This window comes from Chinchilla lanigera, unplaced genomic scaffold (assembly GCF_000276665.1).
Source record: "Chinchilla lanigera isolate Chin_1 unplaced genomic scaffold, ChiLan1.0 scaffold00051, whole genome shotgun sequence".
Lineage (NCBI taxonomy): Eukaryota > Metazoa > Chordata > Mammalia > Rodentia > Chinchillidae > Chinchilla > Chinchilla lanigera.
The window spans coordinates 2,318,514-2,343,147 of NW_004955452.1; the positions used below are offsets into that span (position 1 = coordinate 2,318,514).

The 24,634-nt window shown below is 53.5% G+C and overlaps 1 protein-coding gene and 1 long non-coding RNA gene across 3 annotated transcripts in view; one reads left to right on the forward strand and one right to left on the reverse strand.

The window, feature by feature from the left end:
• Positions 1-932: 932 nt before the first annotated feature.
• The window catches only part of Wnt4 (wingless-type MMTV integration site family, member 4), a 25,295-nt gene continuing 1,593 nt past the window's right edge, over positions 933-24,634 (reverse strand). The window contains exons 2-5 of the mRNA XM_005394734.2: positions 12,495-12,730; positions 4,694-4,825; positions 4,461-4,603; positions 933-3,820 (exon numbers count right to left, since the gene is read on the reverse strand). Of these exons, the coding sequence (XP_005394791.1) occupies positions 3,353-3,820; positions 4,461-4,603; positions 4,694-4,825; positions 12,495-12,642 (891 nt within the window). The 5' untranslated portion in view covers positions 12,643-12,730 and the 3' untranslated portion in view covers positions 933-3,352. The remainder of the gene's footprint in view (positions 3,821-4,460; positions 4,604-4,693; positions 4,826-12,494; positions 12,731-24,634) is intronic.
• On the forward strand, positions 14,397-24,621 carry LOC102006201. 2 transcript variants are annotated; one of them, XR_262638.2, is made up of 6 exons: positions 14,397-14,669; positions 16,306-16,385; positions 16,788-16,841; positions 18,213-18,288; positions 18,782-22,887; positions 23,237-24,621. It is a non-coding gene; the product is annotated as an uncharacterized LOC102006201 (long non-coding RNA). The 2 variants fall into 2 exon arrangements; XR_262639.2 differs by having other exon boundaries at positions 18,782-24,621.

The window sequence follows — 24,634 nt, forward strand, 5'->3', positions numbered from 1 at the left end:
AATTATCTGAGGTTCCATGTAGTGAAGAACGGACCGTGGTGGGATACAAACATAGCTTGTTTGGTTTCAAGACCTGGGACCTTTTCACAGTTCTAGAAAATGGCTGGCTCTGGACACATTGACTTCCGTGCTCCACTATCTTGGATTTGCTATATCCCAAGCCTCTCTTTCTGCCTTCTACCTTCATTTGAGGATTTTTATCCATCCCTACCCCAGGCCCCATCCCCCCAGTTCTTCACAAATGGGTGCATATCCTACTGTCCTGAAAGCACTTTCCTTCAACCTTTTACCTCGCTAAGCTTTTGGAAAGTCAAGCCTACGGCGTAACTGCTCCCAAGTGGTCTCTAGTCTTCACACCTTTAGTGCAGGTGAAGGACAGGCCCCCTGCTTCTGATCTGGGCTCCCTTTGTAAGGATGAGGACTTCAGCTGAATAGGGGATCCTGAGGAGCTACTAGGTCTCCTCATCAACAGGGAGCCTCTTGAGCTGGGGCTTTTATTTGAGTTGTATGAAGTTCTCAGTTCCATCTCTGGACCCTGACTGGTTCTAATTCTGGAGTTTACTTGTAGCCACAGGCCTTAGATTCCTTTGTTTCACTGAAGAGCTAAGTTCCATTGTCCCCCTACCACCTGTGTCAGCACCCATTCGTCAGATCCTCTCCAGATCGATACTCATTAAAGTTCTAATCACCTTATTCAGGCTAAGGTTTAAATAGCTGGCCATGGCTCAGTGAAATGGAGACAGAACCACTATGTGTTTAGTTAATGGATTTTCAGATAGCAGTGGGCCTTAAACATGCTCTTCAGAAGAACCAAAGGCAAAGGGGGCTCTCATATCTATAGCATTTGGTATTTAATTGCTTTTCCTATATCCTTCTCCAAGTCTGCCTTCCTAATCTGTTTTTTTTAAAAAAGAAAAAAGTCACTGTCACAATTGCCAGATAAAGAAATAATCATTTTATCGTGCATCAGACTATGTCATAGGGATGTCACAATGGCAAGAAGCCTAGTATAAAAGTTGGAGGATGGGATAGGGTAGCAGAATGGGTAGCAGCATCCAGAGTTAGGGTTTATCCAGCCCTAGGCCTCAGAGGACCTCACTTTTGCCTTGGGACAGGAATAGTGGGGAACAGTTCTGGCCAGTTTCCAGACCTGTGTGCAGGCAAGAGAGGACAGGGTATGCCATACTTTGGCCAGTTACTATTATTTTTTTAATTTAAGATAGTTTGCAGCTGAGCATGTAGCTTTTTTCTGTGGCTGTGGATTCCATTGGCCTTGGCAGTACTGGCTATACCCATAGGCCTCAGTATTGGTTCCTAGAATGTGGTTTGATTGACCTAGACCCCCAACCTTCAGAACCCCAGGAGGACTGATCTGCTTTGAGGCACTCCCTGGCAGGTGGGACTGTGAAGCCTATGATCAGGCACATACCTTCTCCCTATTTCCTAGGGCAGTGCCCATCAAACCACCAAGCAGCTTGGACTGCTTCTCTGGGTAGGGGAGAGTGGCTCAACTGTGCCTGTGGAGGGGGTGGTCTCTAGTGGTCACTTGTCTGTGTCTGGCTCTGTCAGTGAGGGATAGTGTTTTCCCTGGCATGGAGCAGGCAGCTGTACCAAGTCCACCAGAGGAGTAATAGGCCCAGCTGGGCAGCTGTGGGAACCCTTGGTCAGCTCAGCTTTCATCCACATCAGAGCCAGCCTGTGCCAAGATTATCCCCACATTTGAATGTGGCTGCAGCATCTCACTTGGTTTTGGCCTCCTCCTTGGATGGACATTGAGCAGAGAGCGTGGCTGGGGGCCAAGGGTGTTGACCCTCTTCATGACAGAGCCAACACCAGAGGCATAAACCACAGAGCCTGGAGGAGAGTTTCTGTAGGCCTGAGCCCCTGTGCCAAATCTGGGAATTTGTATTGAGACGGTGAACCAGGATACAAGAGGTTAGACCAAATGGGGACTCCCCCAGAGCTCAAGCCCTCAGACCTGTAGCTTAGAGACCAAGCTGACAGTGCTCTGGTGGTTGGGAGCCCGGCAGAGAAGCAGTTGAGTTTTTGTGTGTCTTGTTCAGGGAAGTCTGCTGGGTACCTGTTTTGGCTGCTGCACAGGATCAGGTCTTGGCTGCTAGTGTCTCAGGGAATCTTTTGCAATACTTGCGGTACCTGGAGGCCGTGGGATGTAGTATCTCAGCTGCTGAGACCTTACTAGTCAGCCTTCTAGCTGTTCAGCTCTGCCTCAGAGCCTGCTCTTCCTCAGCCACCACATGGGTTCCAGCCCAGCCTGTGGTCTCTGGCTCCTGCTTCTTCCTTGTCCTTTTTCTTCCAGCCAGAACTCTATTCCCACAGATAAGACCCAAGGAGACCTGCAGTGTCCGTGCTTTTGGATACAGGAGCCAAGAAGGAGTGGCAGAGAGGCCAGCAAATGCCTTAGTGCAGGGCCTGGGACTCAGTATTTGTGGATAAATTGTTTTAGTGAGATGGTGAAGACTTTCACTGCATGGCCCTGTCCTGTGGTATGTGTAAGATCTTGAGATTTCCATTTTCACTTTCAGTGAGGACAGCCCTATGGGGATGATGCACACAGGGACATGACTGCAAAGGCCCAGGGCAGGTCTGATCCAGGATGGCAGCCTAAACCTGCCCAGGAGGGCCTAGGGGGTGGGGAGTTTCCCCTCCAGAGGGGTCAAGCTGGAGCCGGCTGGGCTCCAGGGCAGGACTGTAGTGTAGCCTTCTTTTGTCTGAACTTCACCTGCACTTCCTGCTTGGAAGGCCTCACAGAGGTTGAATATCCACCTGCCCATGTGAGGACAGAAATGAACCCTTCACCTTTGCCCTGGAAACTGCCCATTCTCTTTCCAGGAGTGGGAGACAAGGCTACAGGTTCACGTTGGGACCCTGTGTATGTGTGGGGTGAAGAGTGTGAGCTCTTTTTTCCAGGCAGTGTGATTTCCATCAAGATTGTACTTACTTTCCCTGCCATAACGTTACTTGTGTCCCTAGATGGCAGCATCAGTAGCCCTGTGGCTGTTAACGTTCCTCATTACCCACATTACATCTGAAAGTAGAAAAATGGACACAGATAACAAATGAGTGGTCAGCTATGATCATCTGTGAACAGCCAGAGGCATAAGCAAAGGCCCTTTGGTCAGTGGCAGCCAGAAAGGCTCAGGCTTTAGGGAAGCCCCAGTTAGTGCCCTTGGGGTTGCCTGCCTGGTTTTGGCAATAAATAACATGAGGACCCAAAAACCAAACCAAAACAAAAAATACAACCAGTATCTCTGGGGGGATAGGTGGTGGGAGACTTTAAATTACTGGCCTTCCCTGGGCCACTTAGATGGTTGTTGGCACAGGCTGTGTGCAGTCACCGGCACGTGTGCAATTCTACAAGCCGCTGGCATTGCCGGCACTTGACGAAGCAGCACCAGTGGAATTTGCAGCTGCAGCGTTCAGCCAGCTCTACCTGAGCCGTGTGGAAGCCGCGGCCACAGCACAGCAGCTCACAGCCATCAATGGCCTTGGATGTCTTGTTGCATGTGCGGCCCCTGGTGCCCAGCACACCGCTGCGTATGTCCTGCTCACAGAAATCTGGGCTGGGCTCCAAGTACACCAAGTCCTCGTCCGTATGCGGCTTGAACTGCGCATTGCGTGGTACCAGTGCCCTGGAAGAGCCCACACGGCGTGGCTCCACCTCAGTGGCACCGTCGAATTTCTCCTTCAGTGCGTGGCCCACCTGGCGGAAGGGCGGCACAGCTCGCCAGCACGTCTTTACCTCACAGGAGCCTGATACCCCGTGGCACTTGCACTCCACCCGCATGTGGGACAGGATGGCCTGTGGGGAGGGGTGGGGAGAGCTGCCATCAGTGGAAGCTGTGGAGGGGCTCCTGGGTTGGGGTGGGACAACAGAATTGGGGTCTCTAGGGGCTTGTGCTGCAGAGTCAGAAGGGTTCACTGTCACGCTTCCTCTGTGTTAAACACCTACTGTATGCTGTGCTGGGCTGGTAAGCAGTGCTTGGGACAGATGAACAAGATGCTGCTGTTCTGGCATTTGGGCACTTAGAGGACTGCCACTAAGGGGCAGTGTTATACCCAACAGTTAGTGAGAGGTGCTGTGATGGGGAGAAATCCTCGGCACGTAACCATCATGGGACCCTCAGGAGTAGACAGAGAAGGCAGAAGGTGTCACAGTAAAGCACATGACCTATGGGTGACAGGGTTACCTCCCAGCTGTGCTACTTGTTTGGGGTGTGCACACACATGCACATATACATGTATAGATGGGACCATGTATGCTGGCTATGTTACACCTTCATCCCACCCTGTCCTGTTCCATACGTCACTGACCTAGGGAGGTATGTGGTGCTGGTGAGGGCCCAAATGACACTTCTAAGGGCTGTGTGGCAGGGAATGTTTCTGGGACCCTGCCTGCTGCTCATACCTTGGTGCTGAGGGCTGGGGGTGGTGCACACTACCTTCCTTCCAGCCTCGTTGTTGTGGAGGTTCATGAGGGCCCGGCTGGATGAGGCCCCCTTGCTTCTTTCCCGCACATCCACAAACGACTGTGAGAAGGCTACACCATAGGCAATGTTGTCCGAGCATCCTGACCACTGGAAGCCTGAGGTGCAGAGAGCAAAGAGAGGGCCACAGTGTGTGTGGGCCAGGACCCCAGGACCCTGCCCTCCCTTCTTACCACTCCTGCTCTTACCCTGAGGGCTGACCCCATGTACCGTCCGGTCACAGCCACACTTTTCCAGCTCCCCACTGCTACACGCCCGTGTTACTGCAAAGGCCACACCTGCTGAAGAGATGGCATACACAAAGGCCGCCTCCCGAGTCCCTGTGGGAGGCAGAGGGAGGGTAGGACTGGGTCTTTTGTGGAGAAGTAGGGACACAAGGGGCCTGCTGAATGTTGGAGGCAAATGAGTGAGCCAGGCACAGGGTGGAGTGGATCTCACTGTGCCCCCAGCACTGCCTACTCCATTTGTGTGGACCAGCTTATCCTCCCAGCAGCCCTACCAGGCAAGTCCTGTCACACCATCTTAGAGAGGTGAGGTGTTTTGTCATGGAGCATGTGGCTGAGCCAGCAGATGGCCTGGCTTCAGGGCCTGTGCTCTCAGTTCCCATGGGTCACTGTTCTCACAAGTTCTGAAGACGAGTGGTGGTCATGACATTTTTATTGAAGACAAAGCAGTTTGGTGAGGTGGGCTGATTTACCAATGCTACAGAGATGTGCAACTGCAGACCTGGACTGCAACCCCAGATCTGGCTCCCTTTAGGCCTGTTCCCCACCCGGTTCCTTTGGGCTCTGAGGGGCTGCCCTGATGACCTTGCCTGGCCCTTTCTCAGAGGCTGGGGCCGTTGCTGAATGTGTCTTGCCTTCTTACGACTTTAAACCATAATAGCAACAGCTCTAGTACTTAACTCCTCCTACTGATGATTGGGTGCCCTCCACCCCCACCAACTTTTATCTGTACCCGTCTCACTGAGGGGTAGAAGGATTTGGTTCTGGTTACACAGCCAGGAGGCTGCAGGACCAGTACTCCAGTAAAGTCTGCCTGCCTCCTTTAACCATGACTGCTCTGCAATTCTATTTTGGTGCCGGCCCTCTTCCCTCCCTGAATAGATGTTTTTATCCTAGGAGCTGTGCTGTAGCTGCAGAAGTGTCTTTCTAGGGGTGAGGTGGGGTAGTGTGTGAGCAGCATGCGCTTGGTCGGCTGGGTATGCGACCAGACAGTAGGCTCTGCTCCTCTTCTAGGCCCTGTGAGGGCTTCTGTGTGCTGTGACTGTCCTTCTGTCTCTGGCTAGAGGGTCTGTGTCCATGAGTGGCGGGTTAGGCTTTGGTCCTGTGGTTGGCAGTTACCTCTGTGACACCCAGGTCTGTACTCCCAGCTGCCTCAGGGAGCAGTCACCGTGGTCAGAGAGAAACAATCCCTCCTGTGTCCCTGTGTCTGTATACAGAGGCAGAACAAGCTGAGCGCTTGGGGGAGAGGCAGCTCAGCCCCAACCACTCAGGACGGCCTGTTCTTGGTGTAGTCCTTGAGCTGGGGGTACCCATACCACCCTCTCCACTGCCCACTCTCTGCCCTAGCTTTGGCATTTTGGGCCAGCATTAGGGAGCCTTGGCTGGAGCAATGGAGCCTTGACAGCCTAAGATGGAATCTTCTCCAAGTTAACTGAGGTTAATAGCAGGATCATGTTGGTTGGTTTTATGCTGTGGCAGCCCGAAGAGAGACGACTTCAGTTTTTGGTATTTCTGGTATTTCCAGGCCTGAACCAGCACAAATCTTTGCCCCAAAGACCAAAGGGGAAGGGAAATCAGAGTAGGAGATGGGGATGATGGGACTTCAGCCCTTGGCCTTTCATGGTCCTTCCTCCTGTGGTTCTTTTGGCTCTCAGGCAACTCCTGGCTGAACCCCAGCTCTGGGCTGACCTCTGTTCCTAAGTGTTAGTGGTCCTTGGGATGCAGGTCTCCCTGTGAGGTTGTTCAGGAGACGGGTGCTTCATTCTCTGAACCGTCATCCATTGGCTGGGGCCCCAGGTTCCCTTGCCCTGTCCTCAGAGGGGAAAATGTACCAAATCCTAAACTTGAGAGTAGCCTTGAAGGAAGAAACTCTGGCGAGAAGGTAATGGCAAAAGCTAAAGAGAACTTCAGAGAACTTACTGTGTACACTAAGCACTTCACCTATATTCTTTTATATACTCTGCACAACAACTCTAGGAAGTAGATCCTTTTAACCCTCCTTTTACAGATGAAGAAACAGGCATTGAGTAGTGCCTTGTCCACAGTACCCAGCCAGGAGGTGGTGAAGCCAGAAGTTGAACTCAGGGCATCCTGGCTCCAGAGCTTGCTTCTTGACATTGTTGAGTCCCACAGAGGCCTTAGGTTCTGGAAATACACATGCACTTCATTTCCTTGCACCTCCTGTGTATGAAGCCAAGGAGGGTTTCCTTGGGTCTGCGCAAAATCTCATGTACTGTAGGATAAGCCCAGGTTTCTCATGGGGTTTTTACCAGGGTGTGGTGAGCAGTTGGCCTGGAAGGTATGGTTATGCTGCTGTGCCTGAAGCCTATGGCATGGCTCCTCCAGCCTTCAGCTCCAGTGCTGTAGCCTCTGGTACCTCTTCACCTCTGCCCAGAGAACCAGGTTGGAGCCCTGTGTGCTAGTGGAAATCCTAACAGGGCTACTCTCCCCAGAGGCTATTCAGATCTAGAAAAGGCATTGGGGTACAGGAGTGCAGGAGTGGGGATTCCCCAGTGAAGTGGCAGATGCTGTGCCTATTGCTGCTGCAGGAGGTGTACATCTTTGCTTTGTCCTCTCCTAGGCCTGGGTAAGGCAGAGCCCTCAGGTTCCAGCTCTAGCCTGCAGCCTTCTTTTCTTTTACAGCCATTTACTTTTGTGTTATACCCAGCTTCTGTCTACTGTGATTGCTTCCCAGAGCCCCCTGTCCTGACACCAGGTCTGAGTCCTCTGGGTCCGGCCTTAATGTCACCTCTTCCAAGGGACTGAGTCTGCCTGGGGCTGGGGATGCAGAAGGATCCTGCATATCTAATAGTTCTTTCTGTGGGAGGGATTGCATGCCAGGGCCTTTCCGCATGCTGGCCAGGGCCCATGACAACCTTAGCAATCAGCACTCTCCAGCCCTGCTCTGAAGATAAAAAATGTGCAGCCCAGTGGCTTGCCTGGTCCCTCAGCAGTGAATGGCCAAGTGGGAACTGGAACTGAGACCACCTGACTCTAGGTTTGGGCTCTGTGGAGCACATGAGTGTCTGCCCAGATGTTGGAAGGAAGGACATTCGGAAGGCAGAGTGTTCAGGGGAGAACCAGCTAAAACTGAGTTGGACCAGCAAGGAAGCCAAGGGCTGCTGATGCCCTGGGCAGTGGGAATCCAAGGGAAGAAGGGACAGACAAACTGGTCTGAGGAAAACCATTTTGAGGAAGCCTCTGGGTTTAAGAGAGAGTGTAGGATGAGGAAACAGGAAAAGTCTTTGGGCCAGACAAAGCCATCGCTCATTTGTGATGCGACTTTCCTGAGTCTGGACTCCTCAGTTGTACCATGGAGATAGTAGTGCTACCTCAGCAGGCCAGGCCCTCATGTGCCCCCTGTATTCCATCCCACTGTCATGTCTTCCTGGGACTCTAGAGTCTCTAGCTGGCCAGCCTACCCTGTGTTACCAGAATCAGATCATGTATGGTTTTATCTTTCTTCTCTTTCTCTGTCTCTGTCTCTGTCTCTGTCTCTGTCTCTGTCTCTCTCTGTCTCTCTCTCTGTGTCTCTGTCTGTCTGTCTGTCTGTCTGTCTCTCTCTCTCTCTCTCTCTGGGTCTTTTGAGGCAGGGTTTCACTAGGCAGTTCAGGCTGGCCTTGAACTCCTCACTTTCTGGCCCAGGCTGGCCTCAAACTCATGGCAATCCTCTGCCTCAGCCTCCCAAATGCTGGGGTTACAGGCGTGCACCACCACGCCCAGCTGGGCAGTTCTATCTTGCACTTGTCTTGTGTTTGTGTGGCCTCTGCAGCCTGCAAGAACTCCCAGTCAGGAGTGTTTTTGGAGTACATCTTCCTCAGAGTTACAATTTATCTGATGGCTTTGAAAGGCTGGCCAGAGAGGTCTCTGGGAAGAAGAGAGTGTTCCTACCTTCCTGGTCCAACATGATACCAATACTACGGATAGAAGCAAGAGAGCACAGGTTTTTGTGAGGCTCCACCTGGAACTGAGGAGGATTTACTTAAGTCCAGCCTGCTGAGATGGTCAGGAAGGTGATATAGATGGGGGTGACACATGGGCCTGGATTTGAACCTCACTTTGCTACAGCCAGTACACCACACTGCCTCCTAGCCATAGCAGTCAGAGCCTGCAGGGGCCTCCGGCTCAAGCCCTGGAACTTGATCAAGGTCACTGCCAGAAGTGATAGTGGCAGGAGGAGGCTTGGCATTGTCCAATGGAGGAAAGCATGACTCACCTTTACTGTTCTCCCCACCTTGCTCAGGCTGGCCCACCTTGAGACCCAGTACAACTCTGCCAAGTTCCACCGCCTCCCTCTCATCCTCAGACCTTTCCATTCACGCAGCATGTGCTTACTGATACGCAGTGTGTGTAGGTACTGTAAGACAGGAGACATCCCTCATCTGGCTCTTAATGTCTCCTGAGCGAAGAACCGCCACATTCTTGCTTTCCTGCCTGCCATGAACACCATCTTTATCAAGTTGCTGGTAGTTTTTTCAGCCTAGAGCACATAGCTTGGCCTTAAATTACATACTGGCCTAATCATTTATCACTTTTTTTTTGGTACTGGGAATCAAAACTCAGGACCGTTCCCTTTCACTCTTTCTCCATCTATCCTCTGTGTAGGCCATGAGTAGGGGTTGCCTGCACTGCTTGGGGGTTTGGGGACTGTGAGACTTTGCGCAGTGCTGACAATAGGAGACTGTATCCTTCACCTCCAGCACTGTGGAAGTCAGGCAGCCCTTGATAGGCATCATCTCTCTGAAGGCTGGCCTTGAACTCACTTTGTAGCCCAGGCTGGCTTTGAATTTGCAGTGATCCTTCTACCTCAGCCTCCCGAGTGCTGGATCACAGGCATGTACCACCACACCCAGTATGTCCTCATTTTATAGGAAAGAGGATACTGTGGTTTGTAGAGGGTATAGACCTTGCCCAAGATCTCATGGCAAAGAGCGGGTAGGTCCAGGACCTAGGTGCAGTACCACCTTCTGCTCCCTAAGAGTCCCTCCTCAGCTGGGACACGGGAACCACATCACAGGCTCAGAGCCATCACAAGAATGATCTGAGGCAAGAGAGCACACTATAGGCTCTTAACAAATGGAGGTTCTTTTTTTTTTTCTTTTTTTTTTTTTTTTATCCAGGGTGGAATCTGTTAGGGCTACCTTTTTTGTGCATAAGGCCATGACCCCAGCCAGGCTGCTCATATATGCAGCCGCCTGCCAGGACCCCCACTTCTCAGAGTGGCAGGACAAGAGGCCTGTCCAGACTGGCAGTTGTTGCAGATGGCAGCCACTGGTAAGGACAGGTCACTCTTCTTGGGTCAGGGCATAGGGCATATATGAAGGACTTCCCACGCATTGTGTCACTGAATCTTGGTAATAGCCCTATGAGGTAAGCCTGTGGCAGGTGTGGATCCTGAGGCTCAGAAATGAAGTCACCTGCCCAAAGTCTGCTTGCCTATGCTGTCTGGTCAGTAGTCCCTGGCTTTGCTTTGCTCTCAATCTGGAGATGGACAAATCCCTTTTCCTCTTGCTCAGTGGGGACCATTTAAAGTTCCAAGAGGAATTTTTCCATGGAAGAAAACCAGATACAAAAGGGAGGTGTTTGGTGAGTGGAAGACCTCAGATTTGTCTCCCAAATGTGACTGGCACTTGTCTGCTGTGGCCAGCCTGATCTTAGCTCCAAGGGGACCAGTCACTTGAACAAGCTTTGGTCCAGAGCAGCTTCCACAGGCCTGGCAGTGTTCTTCTGTCCCCAGAACTAGCTGACCAGGGCTAGGTCCCTTCTGCCCACAGGTGAGGAGGGCACTCCCGATGGGGTCCTGAGGACCTCTGCTGACTTCTGGCCAGTACTGACATATGCTTCACCTTTGCCCCTTCAAGTCTTTTCCCCAACTTGCTTTCCATTATTAGATGACATCCACTGACTGTCTATGCCAGGCTTGGCTGCGTGCCAGGAAACAGGTAAATGAGCTGTCACCCTCACCCTGGATGACCTGAGGACTCTGTGATGGACGAGTGGGAGCCAGGCAGGGAGATATCACTCTTCAGTCTGAAAGGTGCATTGAAGCAGTGTGAACACAGGTGTTTGGGGCCAAAATATGTATGTGTGTATACATATATATGTATATATGATAGGCAAATGGGTTAAATGTAAGCAGTTGATAAGTCTAACAACATACACAGGAATTCCTAACTTCTCTATAAGTTTGAAATGGTATTTAGAAAGTTATAAAAAAAGAGGACAACCCTCCCACCCAAGTATAGACAAAGAGCCCAGAGGGAATGGCCCAGAGAGAACTGGTTGAGAAGAGGTTTGACACACCTGGCATGTGAAACCTGTGGATATATCCACCACGCTGTCCAAAACACACTCCTTGAATACCCATGGTGGCAAGGGAGTTTCTAAGGTCAAGGTCTACTCTATATGAGGCTGGCTCCTAGGCCTCACTAGCCTGGCATCATTGGGTCCTGGGCAGTGACACCTTCATGCCAGGAGATTCTCTGCTGCCAGAATGCTCGCTGGGTCTCTGCTGCTTTTCCAGAGCAGTAATGTTCAGCAGTGCCAAGCATGATCGTATCTTTTTGGCCCCTACCAGCTCACAGGAGAATGGCTTCCAAATTTCTCTCACAGTTGGTTTCCAGCAACATCCAAATGGTTTGCCACTAGCCCAGCAACCCTGGTTATCCAGGTGCTTAGGTGCCAAGACAAAGGTTGGCCCAGGCAACCCCTTCCTGCAGCCTGAGGAAGTCGAGGGTCCTGTCGACTGTGGGTTGCTGAGAAGTGTCAGCCTCATGCTCAGGCAAAAGAAAAAGAGGCAGCTATGAGAGCGCTTCCTTGAAGTGGTGCCTCTCAAGGAACCCTCAGTTTGACAGAAGCTTCTCTGCACCCTGGCTCCTCTCTCTGGCTTAGTACCCCCTCACATTTCTGGTCTCAATGAAGAACCTACCTTCTTGGGAAGCGCCAGCCCTACCCAGGGGAGGTTTTCAACTTCCTGTCCTGTGTGTCATGAGTAAGAAGAATACAGACCCTGCAGCAGGATGCCTGGGTTCAAGTCCTGGCTCTGCACCTTTCTAGTTCTGTGGTCTTGGGCTAGTGACTTCACCTCTGTGTGCCTTACTTTCCTCATATGCAGTATGGAAGCCTGTGAGAGTCGCAGAAGGGCCAATGAGTTTGTTACTTTCAACACTTAAGCAGTGTCTGGTCCATTGTTGGTGCCATAGGTGTGTAAGCCACTGTTCCTGTTGTGCGATGGTTGCTGACTCTCCTCTCTGCCCACCAGCCTGTGTGCCCAAGAGGACAGGAGCTGTGTCTCAGGGTTGGCCGTCCTAGAGGTGCTCTTCAGGGCTTGTCAGATGTGCAAATCAGTGAAATGGGCTGAAGCTAAGGTGGGAAGAGCACTGGCCTGAGGGTCGGGAGCCCAGGTCTGATGCCTGAATCTGTTTTCCCCTGCTCTGAGGACCCCAAGAAAGTTCAGTCTTGTCCCCCTCCTGAAACTCATTTTCCTCTGTAAAACAAGGACTGTAGTTCCTGCTCATACTCCCCTGAGACAAGCTCTGGAACTAGAACACACTCCAGGCAGCAGGAGTCTCCTTGGATGGTCCCATCTGGGATTCACCTCCACCTGATCAACCTATCCAGTGCTCTTGCTGCCTTCTTCATCCCCTTGCTTTGGCCCAGCATTGTTTCTGCTTCAGACTTAGACTCCTCTGGCCATTCATGAGGGTGTCATTCCCTGGCCAGGACCCACACCCTGGTGTCCTGCAGCTCTTGTATGCCCCCTCACCTTGCGTCACCACCTTGCCAAAGACAGGCAGGGAATCGAGTGTGGAGCAGTTCCAGCGCCGGTTCCGAAACTGGTACTGGCACTCCTCGATGGCCAGCTGAGCGCCGCGGCGCACTGAGTCCATCACCTCCAGGTTCCTCTTGCACATCTGTACCTGCCTCTGGATCAGGCCCTTGAGCTTTTCGCACGTCTCCTCCTCCGAGATGCTCCCCACTGAGGACAGCTTGGCCAGGTACCTGAGGACAGGGACGGAAGCCATGCAGATCTGGCCCAGTGCCTCACCTTCCTCTTTCTACACTGGGGCTCTGGGTGTTGCCTGTCCCTGCCACTGGTCCTGCCTGCCTCCCCTAGCCTCAGGGGCTGTGATCTGTGTGTAAAGTCTGACACAGGGCCTGAGAAAATGAGGCAGGAGCTAGCCACTGAATAAACGAATGAATGCTGGCCAAGTCAAGAAGTACATAGAGGGCTAGGGATATAGCAAAGCAGCATAAATGCCTGCCTGGCAAGCACAGGGTCCTGAGTTCAGTTCCTGATACCAAAAAAGAAAAGAAAAAGTACATAGATAGTCCTATTAAAATATGTACAATTGGCGCTGGGGATATAGCTCAGTGGCACAAGTGCCTGCCTGGCAAGCACAAGGTCCTGAGTTCGATCCCCAGTACCATTAAAAAAAAAAGGACACTTGATGGTAATAAGGGTTGCTTAAGTTTTGTTATTACAAAACCTAATCAGGACTGTGCTAAGTACATCATTGCCTTAAATCCTCTCAGCAAGCCTATGGATCCCCTTTTAAAAGAGAAGGAAATGGAGGCACAGACAAGTAATTTGCCTTGTGTGCAAGGTTGCATACCCAGCAAGAGGTGGAATGGATTTGAACCTAATTTTGTTGACTTCACAGCCTTGTGACAGTTTTCTTTTATGTGATTCAAGGACTGGAACTGACAGTTTGGACAAAGGCTCCCAGGACTGGGTTCCCTCAGCCTGAAGTTATCAGCCAAGGTGTCCTCAGCCTCCTCCCTATACCAGGAAGTGTTCAGACAGCAGCCAGGTTCTATTGGTCAGGCATGTGGTGGGAACAGAGTGATAATTCTCCAATCTGGCTGTGCATCAGAAACATCTGCAGGGGTCTGTGGAAAGGGCAGGTGCCTGGGCCCATTTTAGGTGGGGCTTGGTGTGCATCTGAGTTTTGGACCTGTCCCCAGGCTCAGCTGGAAAGCCACTGCCCTGGAGAGGAGTTTTAAGAAGCATTAGTGGTTTTTTCCTCTGAACCCAAGGGGCCTCATTCTGGGACACCACTGTCCTCACTGTGGCATCAGTCCTGGGACAAGTCTCCTTTGCCCCTGGCTGTGGCTCTGACCCTAGAGGGCTGCTGTGAGGAATGAATGTGATTGGGTTGGTGGCATGTCTGCACTCATGGAACACGTGCTAAGAACCTGGTAACTGCGACGATCTCTCCCTTTCCTGGCGGCAGGTGGCTGAGGGGGAGGGAGGTGGCCTCAGAGCCAGGCAGTTCAGCTTCCCTTTGCCTCCCTGCATTCCTGGTCTCCCAAGGCCTCTCTCCAGTCCCCCAGTTTCTCTCTACCAGGTCCTGCCCAGAGTCTGGTAGTGTCCTGGCTGGGGAGGGGAGACAGGGTGGAAGAAGAGGCAGGAGGAGAGTGCATCTGGTAGTGATGGGATGACAGGCTCCTGGGCTCCTCTTTGCTGCTCCCTGCTTTAGCTGCTAGGGGAAGGGGTCTCCTACAGAACCAGTCCCACATGTTGCTCTTGGCCTGCAGGGGGCACCAAGAGCTCAGCTACTGGCGGTGGGCCAGGTCCATGTTTGGGAGGCCATAGGTGTCCTTTGGAGGGGGGACAGGAGTGAAGTCTAACATTGGATCTTTTCCTGCTCTCACCCAGGTTTGGACTTTGGAACAGGATGGGAGCCTTTATTCTGTCTGTGATGGGGGCACAGAACTGGCCTGTCCCCACGTCGCTCTCTGTTCCTTCTATGCCCAGACAAGAGGGCTAGGTCTGGCCATGCAGAGCCCTGGCCTCTGGTGAAGGAAGGCATTCACGGGTGGAGGTTCTCTGGGAGGAGGAGCAGGCTAGGGAGGCTGGCTGAGCCCCCAGCCCACTGTGACCGGGACACGCCTTCTCCCCATTGGGAGCCTGTCTCTTCATGGGTACAATAAATAGGTAAGTCTATATGGCCTTTCTTGCTGTTGAAATCTGTGGTCTTCCTACTGGGAGATATAAGCACTGTCCAGGCCTCCAAGGCCACTTGGTCCCATGCCAGGCTTGTAGATAGAGACCTTACCCAGGCAGAGGAGGGCCCAATGTAACACACGTTCTTCTCCTAGGCTTGGAGCACAGTGGGGAAACTGGCTGAACCAACAACAGCAGGGTATAGGGGAGCTGCTAGGCTGCCATGGCCGTGAGTCACTGGGGTAGTGTCCAGGAAGAAGAAGAGAAACTGCTTCTGGCAGCACCATTGCCCACCAGCCAGCCCTTGCCTTTGCCTGGCACAGCAGTTGCCCCTTCTGTGCCTGGGAGGCTCCCCTTCCCTCCCGACCCTAGGGCTTTGTCTAGGTGGACAAATGGGAGCAGACGCACAGGCTGCAGAGTTGGGACCCCAGGCATCATGGGCCTTGGGCTGCAGGGTTCCCATTGGCTTGTCCTGCTATCTGGCTGGTGCCTGGCATTATTTATAGACAAGCAGACCAAAGCCCACAGAGGTGAAACAAAGTCCCTCAAGGAGTTGCAAGGTTGCACAGTCCCTTAGTGAGCAGCAAGCAGCTTTGCCTCAACCCTCTTTTCCCTGTACCTGGTTGTGGATCTGCCCTGCTAGATGGTTGGGGGGCTGGCATCCTACTGTGTAACATGTCAGGCCTCATGCAGTGTACCATGTGTAGAAGTGTTCAGTAAATGCTTGCAGGCAGGCACAGTGGTGCACACCTGTAATTGCAGCCCTTGGGAGGCTGAGATAGGAGGATTGCAAGTTTGAGTCCTGCCTGGGCAACTTAGCCAGATCTTGTCTCAAACTAAAGAATAAAAAGGACTAGTAAGGACTAATATGAAGGCCTAGGGTTCAATTTCCCAATACCAAAAGTTAAACAAGAATTTTCAGAATGGTTCATGGCTTTGTTCTGATGAGGTCACCTCTGCTTATCTACTGGCAAGGAAGAACAGGAGTCTGGGAAGATGAGGGCCTGCTGAGGGCTGAGCCCAACTGGTCCTGAGGGCTTTGGGAGTCCTGTCCCCTCTGTGGTGGCTCAGCCTTTCCCTCCAAGATATGTGTGGCACTCGCTACCCCTGGAGCTGGGCTGGGCTCAGATACTGATTGCAAGGCCAGTTCTGGGGGATATCAAGCCAGGGCCTGTTGGATGTGGCTGCTGCCGATCTGGAGTCCTACGGGAGCCCCAACCATCACTTTGTCTTCTTCTGTTCTGGTTGCTTGCACTGCCCTACTTTAGGCTTCTTCCTGGTGCCGCTGAGTATAGGCTTAGCAATTTGCCACCTGCTGCCCTGGCCATGCAGGACTCCAGCCATGGCCGTGCCATTGATCAGGTTACCCTGCCAGTCCAGGCTGCCCCTGCTGTGCAGCCAGCCCAATAGCTCGTGCCCTGGTCTCAAATGGGGGCTGCAGGTCCTTCAGGCTCCTCCCAAGAGGCCCTCCCTGTGCGCCCGTGCCTGCAGCCTGCAAGGCCCTGCCAGGGAGATCAGATCCTCTCGGCCACCTGCTGTTTTCATTAGAAACTAAAATTAGCTGGGCTGGTCCCAAGCTTTTCCAGGTTTGCTTGCTTTTTAAAACAAAATATACAAATTTCTCAAGGAGAATCCCCACTTCTGTGACTCCTCCTGGGATCTGACTCTGCCCGTCAAAACAAGAGAAGTGCTGGGGAGTCCAAGCAGGTCAGTGTCCTGGGCCCTGGCCCTGTGAGTGTCCAGGTGGGGGCTGGGATGCCAGTCCAGGCCTCTCTGCCCCCTCCCTTTGGCCTCCCTGCTGCCCGGGCCACATTTAGAGCCTCCTCAGGAGTGGTTGTGCCTGTGATACCAGGGAGGAAGGAGGCCAAGTGGGCAGGCGGGAGAGCGGAAGGAAACTGAGTGTCTGCTGAGCGTAGCTGCCTTGGGGGACACGGTGGGTGGAAGAAGCAGGATGACCACAGACCCCACCCAGGACTGACTTCTTATGGTTCCCCAGGATCCTCACCACACCCCCGTCATTTCAGACCTTTGAATGTTTCTCTAACCGTGGTCTGAGTAGCCTGCCATTTCCTGGATGGTCTTGGAGACCCTTATTTTTCCTCATGGCAGGCAGTGTGGGAAGGACATGTACTGGATCAGAATCCTGTCTCCTTGTCACTTGAGGTGAGTTAGTGAGCATCGCTGAGCCTCAGTGTGTTCATCTATAAAATGGGGGCAGTAGTAGTTCTAATCTCAGGAGGCTTAAATGAATGAAGTGTGCCTAGGATGGGTACCTTCCATGAAAGTCTCCTGCTGCCCCTCAGACTGCACCCTTGGTTGGGCTCTGTCCATTCATTTGTTGTTGGATGGGCTTTCAGTGCCTTATTAGATCTGGGACCCCACCTTTCTGTGGCTGAGTACACCTGGGGGTGGGACACACTTCCATTGGGAGTGGGGGAATGGCTTCCACCACCATCCCAACTGCAGATGGTTGACAGCATCTCCTGGTGGAGTTTGCGGCATCAGAGAAGGGGTTAGTGATTCTGACCCATCTGTCTGAGGGCTAGGGTGTGAGGGACGGTGCTTTCAGGAGAAGGGCCATGGCATTGGCATCTGGGACAAGCTCAGACATGGCAAGTAGACGTGAAAACCATTTGGGGAATAGGAGGTGATTACCATTCTGTTACCTTTACCATCAGTCAACAGTCATGGGCCCTAACATACCCTTATGACAGCAACGCAGGGTTGGTCACTCAGTGTCTTCCCCTCCGCTTTACAGATGAGGAAGGTGAGCCCCAACAGTATACATTCAAGGCCATGTGGCCAGCCAGGGTGGGCAGGATTTGAAAACAAGTCATTCTGGTTTCTGAGCAGGGGGCTGGCTGCTCAGGTTCCAAAGATGGCAGGAGAGGCTGGCATCACCAGATACTGACCTGAGTGAGGTGGCCTGATTGTTCCATGGAGCGTTTTTTTTTAGAGCCCTGTGTCTTCTAAACCACAGGGAGGGTGTTGGGTGCTTCCAGGAAGGAGGGATTCCGGGGAGGGTGATGTCTACTGTGGCTGCCTGGACAGTGTGGTCTGGCTTGTGGTCTTTGTGGCTGCCGGGGTCCTGGAAGGAGGTGCTATCACTGGCCTGAAAGCCCTGGAGGACACTCAGTGGGAAGGGGGCAGGATTGGAGACATTCATGGTAGCTGGTGGAGCAGGGCCACCTCTGTCCCACTTCTTCCAGCCTTGGCAGGATTCCAAGGCTTCAGTGTCCAGGCCCAGTTCTCTGGGCCCCGTGTGCACTTCCTCCATGGGGCCCACACCTGTCTCCTGTGCCTTAGGGCCTTCATCCGCCCTCTGTCACCTAGGACCCCAACTCCCTTTTCTCTCCATCCCCAGCAGCCTTGGGACCCTCATTTCTGTCTCTCAGCTTCTCTGTTTCCACGACTTACTGTATCCTGGTGCTTCAGCCCCATAAACTTCTCCTGGCAGCTCTGGGTTCTCCCCTTCCTTTTGTGAAGCCCCTGCACCCCCACCCCCCACCCCTGTCTCACTGTATTTTCCCCAAGGAGCTGGTGGCTGTCTCAGGGCAAAGGAGGAGCCACTCAGACCTGAGCCTGGATGGCTCCAGTGCTATGCCAGGAGGTAAGAATTTTCCTTCTCTGCCTGAGGCAGGTGTAGTGTGGGGCCAGTGGGTATCGAGTTTAAGGCACATCCTGACCTCACCTTGCCCTCTAACTTGGCAGCAGGAGCTTCCCCTTTGCAGAGACCCACCCAACCCTCGTCCCTAGAGAGCCTTTCATGCCCTATGGCCACTGAACCATGGATGTGCCCTCCCTGACTGGGCTGGGGGAGGCTGGGGGTGGGGAGCGGGTGGGACAAGGAAACTCTGGCTGCCCTGTTGTCTGCAGCCAGTGCTAGCTTCCTGGAGTGAAGTTCCAGATTTCCAGTGAGTTCCTTGGCCTTCGCAGGGACCTTCTAAAGGTTCAGTGTTGACAGATACTGTGGCTGACCCCCATGCCCATCCCTGCCAGAGCAGGGGGGCAAACCTTGGTTCCTCCCTTGCTCTAGTTGCTCCTTACCTCCTACAGAATGTCTGGTTAGGGGAATGGGGCTCCAGATCTGCTCTTGTCTGCAGTGCGTAGCACTCTGGGAACACAGTCAAGAGACCTGGATGGAGCTCCAGCTATACCATCAATATGCCGTGTGACCCTGCAAAGTGCCTGAGGCTAGTGAGTGCCCGACATGTTTGAGGAGAGCGGAACACGCATTCCCCTGCCTGGAGGCTCAGCATTCCTGGAAACTCCCCCGACCCTGATATCTGTGATCTGTCCTTCAAGCCTGGGGTTCCAGGATAGCAGGGCACCTCTAATTCAGGGGGGAATACTTTGTTGTCTCCAGCTTTGGGGGAAATTTTCCTGGGGTCTCATCCGAGGATTACAGGGCTGGTGCCATGAACAGAGCTAGAAATAAGGAGTGAAGGGACCCTTCAGCGTTGCAGTAGGAACCTCTAGGCCATCAGTAATTCTCTGCTGTACAAATGGGCCCCTCGAAGAATACGGGAGGTGGTGGTGGTGATGGTGGTGGTCGTGGTGTGTTTCCTTCCCTCCCAAGGATGCATCCACCCTCCTCTAACTGCCTCCTTTCCTCTCTCTTAGGAGAGCAGGTCCTCTCCGCTGCAGGGGTTCTGACTTGGCTTCGGCTTGGTGGAGAATTTTAAAAAGTTTGTTTTCAAGTTTGCTGGGAGATGGAGGAGGTGGAGAGGGGTTACATGGGGGGAAGGGGAGCTGGTGGGGTCACGGCAGGGAGCGAGCCTTCTCCTGGGTCTGGCTGAATCACAGAAGATGCAGTTCAGGGCTCAGAGATAAAACCTGGCAACTCTTACGGAAATCTGGAAAGCAACAGCGGGTCGGGTCGCAGCTCCACCTTCCAGCTGCATTTGCTGAGCAAACCAGCAGTGGCCCTTGCAAGCTAGCTGTGAGTACAGAGGTAACTAGAGGGGCCAATAGCAGGCGCTGTCACCCACCCCTGGCCCAGAGACTCCCTGGTCAATCTGTTCCCTTTTGGCTCAGCCGAAGCTACTCCTCCCAGAGGGAGGAAGAAGAGGAGAAAGCTTGGTGCAAATGCTCAGCCTTCCAAATGCACCCACAGGGCCCGAGTTGGGCAAGTTTCAACAGGTTTGGGGAGCACTGTCTTGTCAGATGCTTGCTGAGTTGCTCAATTGCTAATCCAGGGCTGAGGGAAGAAGTCAAACCATAGCAGACAGCTGGGTTGTGGCTGCTGCCTGAGCAAACCCCGAGGGCAGAGCCTGGTGAGGGGGGCTTGGTGGAGGGGTGAAAAACGGCTCAGCCTGGCTCAGAGCGTCTGCCCTGGCCAAGGAGGAGAGGCAGGGCTGCAGATCTGCTGGGTGACAGCCATCTTCCTGATTCCCACTGTGGCACATTTTAGCATCACCTGAGCCCTGGGGCAGTGGAAGGAAGTCTCCCCTCTACTTGAAGTCTTTGAAGATGGCCACTCTGACATCTAGAGGTGAACAAGCCCCTCTTTTATTCATCCACTGGGTGCTCAGCACCCACTGTGTGGCAGGCCTGTGCCAGGCACTAGGGGGTGCTCAGAAGCCCTCGTGCCCTAGCTTCCACCTCCCAAAGCAGCAGAACCACCCTGCTGGGCTCTTACATATAACATGACATCGTTCTATCGGTACGGGATGAAAGCCGGAGACTCGGACATGTGAGAGCAAGTCAAGTTCAAGTCCTGCCTCCTTGGAGAAGTCACTGCCCCTCTGGGCCTCTGAAGTGGGGCTGAAAGCCATACCCACTCCTTCCTGGAAGTCGAGGGGGAGGGAGGATGTGTGGCTCAAAGAGAATAGTGGGTGTGAAAGTGGTTTGTAAGCCATTCATTCTCAACATAAGGATGTGCTTTTGCTCCCTACGGCACATTTGGCAATGTCAGCAGACAATTTTGGTTGTCACCAGGTGGGAGTATGTGTGCTGCTGGCATCTCATGGGTAGAGGCCCAAGGTGCCCCTAAACATCTTATAGACTCTTAACAAATAATTAGCTGGCCCTAAATATTAATGGTACCAAGGTTGGGAGAAATTCTGGTACAAATTGTGAAGTGCTATGGATGTATTCGTGATGGTAATTCACTGCTCAGAGCCACTGGGGGAGCTCCCAGGATAGAGATTTTTACTATTTAGAGAGGAGGGAGGGACACATCTTCACTTGTGGGGCTGCCCCAAGTGCTGAGGCTCAGTGCCTGAAGCTAAAGGAGTTAACCCAGCCCCTCTGGGCAAGCAGATGCGCAGGCGCTCGGCCTGAAGATGCATCCTTGTGGGACTCAGAGCCAGTAAGGTGGCTTCCTTCACTTCCCCGATTGGCACTGAAGGGTATTCCCAGTGACAACCCCCCTGGCCAGCAGAGTTTGCCTGTGTGCCAGGCTGGGCGTCCCTGGCTGTGTGCAGGATCTGAGGGCCCTGGCTGAAGAGCAGAGGAGTGGTGGCCTACACTCTTCCCTGTGTAAGGTCACAGGATCTGGACAGAACAGTAGGGGATAAACAAGTTAGGGAGCAGCCTAAAGGCCCATTCTATCATCCCTATAGACAGGGACAACTCTGTGGCTCACTGGTAAGAGCCTTCAGTTTCCAGAAGCTTCCATGGCTACCATTTCTATCAGCGTGCCTGGTACTGTGCCCAGCATGACACATGCACTTTCTTCCCAACCACCCTTGTGTACCATTTGTCCCAATGGGTACCATTTTACAGATGAGGCCACAGAAGCTCTGAGAGGTTGAATCACCTGTCCAAGGTCCCTCCACTGCAGTGGTAGAGCTGGGATGGGACTCTAGGCTATCTCTTCCAGGGACCCAGCTCTCTGTCACTCCACTGGCCTGTCTTACAGTGCTGCAGGGACTCCCTCCTCCTATTGGCTAGGAGTGCTGATCAGGGTACGGCTGCTTTCCCCCAGAAACCCGCAATAATGAAACCTGCGCTTGTCTATTCCCTTACTGATCCCAGTACTTCCATTTGGGGTTCAGAAAAAACTGCTATGGATTGTGGCCCAGAGGGAGAAAGAGGCCCAGCCAAGGCTGCCCAGCATGTGGCATGGAGCTGGGACTGCAACCCAGGTCTCCTGGGTGTAGCCGCAGTGTCTGTCTGTGTAGAGGAGCCATTCAGAAACATTTCTGAGCCATGTCTATGCCAGGGCAGTCCTTTGAGGGCAGAGCCCACACCTTCCTTCCACCAAGGGACTGAGCAGCCCTCTTGCCATTTGGGAGCTGCCACAAGCTGTCAACTCATTTCTGGTGCCAGACATGAGCCTAATCAACAGATTCCAGCTTCTCTGGGCTTGCCCAGGCCTCAGGCTGCAGAGCCCTCCCAGCTCCAGGCTCTGTCCTACCCAACAGCTGCACATAGCAGGACACCTGGCCTCTCTGCCAGGACACCCGCCCTCCTGAGACAATAGACCGCACCAGCTCTGCAACCGGCCAGCCTATCAACCCTGGATGGAAGCCTGTCTCCAGATACTGGGAGGGGACAGGACACTCAGGCCTTGTGCCTCAGTGCTAGCCGTCCTCTTGGGGCCAGACCTCTAGCTTGACTCTGAAAAGACACTGCACTATCACCATGCCTGGAGGGATAGCTGCCTGCCTGAGGCTGTTCCTTCTAGAGGCAGCTTTGGGTCAGACACCTTTGCCACTTACTAGCTAGGTGGCTTTGGGCGACTGCTACCTCCATGACCCCCAATCTTCTCATTTTAAATGTAGCCAGGATTTAGATAGGACCGTGGGGGTGATTATAATTATTATGTCATTCTGTAGCCTCCAGGGCCAGTTCCCTCTGTGATTGCTGCTCATGCTCAACTCTGTCCTCTGAGAGCTATGTAGTGTGCACACCACCACCCATTCATGATTTTGCTTTTAGCCTGTCGTTTCAGCTAGACCCTGAGCTCCTGTAAGGCATGCTGTGACACCTATTTCCCCCAGGGCTGTTCCAAGCCCTGACTGGGGATGGAGGAAGATAAATACATAGCAGTAACCCTGGTTTTGGGGGTGGGGGGCTGTGCCTGGGGTGTATTCTCCTTCACAGCCCTTCCGGTTGTGTGGGGTCCTGGGAGGCCCCTTGCTCTTTTTGCCCAGGGCTCAGCAGAGACCCTTGGCTCAAAGCCTGGGTGGAGCAGGAGTGAGCTGGGTCATCCAGAGCCCCGCTTCGTGGCAACCTGAACCATCACAGTTGCAGAGAACAGGTTTGCCAACCTCTTCTCCCTCCAGGCTGCCCCTCCTCATCACCCCCCATGGCGTAGGCTCAGGAACTGAGCTGCTGGAATTCCCCATGGGTTACCTCTTTTGGGGCAGCCTCAGGAAGGTGTAGGACGTCCCTGCCTGGAAGTCAGAACACCTGGGTTTGGTTCTCAACTCTGAGTTTGGCAGGTAGCTTTTCCTCCCTGGGCCTCAGTTTCCTCATCTATAAAAGAATCGAAAGAGGCCCCAGGGACTCTAGTGGAAGGAGCCAGATGTCCTGAAGCCCTGTCTATTGTGAGATGTTCCTGAAGACCTGAGTTATGTGTTCATATTGTCACTTTTCTCTCCTTACAGCCGTCAGTGTGGGGCAGGAAGACCACCTCCCGGTTCTTCCTGTTGCTCAGATCTGTTCTGGAGACCCCAGCTCTGAGCCCATGTATTTAAGAGCCAGCTCTAGAGACTCCAGGCTCCCCCAAGTCCAAACACAGCTCTGTGATCCAGGCCCTGCTTAGGGGCAGTCTGCAGGGGGGCAGAAGGAGGAGGTGGTGGTGCCCTGGTTTCTGTACACACTGCCACTGCTCCTGAAGTGTTAATCAAATTAAGCCTCCAAGAAAAACAAAAGCTCCACAGCCACTTTGGGATGCCTTGGAGTCACTCGCTCTCTGAACAGCTGGGAGAATTCCACATCACCTCCATCCCCCAAGCCCTGGGTGGCTCTGACCCCAACGAACACACTCCTTCCAGCCTGCAGGGCCCCGGCCGGCCACAATGACCTCATAGCAACAGCCATTGGACACTGGGGGCAATTTCATGGGAGATATTTGTTCTTCGGTCTTGATGCAGAGAGAATTTTTTCCTCTCCCGCGGTCTCCATGGAAACCCCGGCTACACTGTCGGCTATCCCCCTTCCCACCTCATGCTTTTCAGATCAATATTGGGGCTTGTCTCCCCACTGTCGGCCCACAGCTGCTAGGGGCAGAGCTCTGGGCAGGAGGAGCTAGGTCCAGGGTTAAGCCTGGGGCATGAGGAAGTGTCACTGGGGAGGGATGGAGTCCCAGTCCTCTTCCTGCCTATTACCCCAGTGCACTGCAGCTCATCCCTTTACCTCCCCTTCCCTCTGCAAGCTTCTGCCCCTTCTCAGGGAGCCTCCTGAGCGCAGACCCAGTCAAAGTGAGACAGACAGGTCCCCGGTGGTTACCACCCTGTTCTTCCTCTGGTGAGAGCCACGGAGGTGAGTGGCGGCTGTTGTCTTCTTTGAAGGCTGTTAGTAGTTTCTTCCTGCCCCAGGAACACCAACGTCAGGATAGAGCCTACCTCGGGCTCTCAGAGGCTCAGTGTCCAGGTCCCTTCCCTCTTTCCGTGCCTGGCTCCCGCCCCCCAAGCAGAAGCAGGTCCCTGCACGCCTCCAACCCAGCCCGCAGAGCGGCGCAGCTCAGCGCTCGGAGCTCTCCCAGACTTCTAGGGATTAACCTGCTATTATGTCCCAGAGCCCTTCCCCATAATGTGCTTCTCTGAGATTTGTCACTCCTGTGGGCTGCGCCCGGTGCCCGCACTCCGCTTGGGCCACTGCCCTGCACTCACGCTTCTTGCGCCCTCGGGCGCCCAGGGCCGCCTGTGGGTGCGGACACCTCGGCCATCCCTGCTGCTCTGGGAGCAGGGGCCTGGGGTGTCCAGAGGAAGGTCGGGTAGTGGCGGCGGCGACGGCGGCAGCAGCGCGAGCGAGCAGCCTCCGGTCCCGCGGCCGAGGCACCT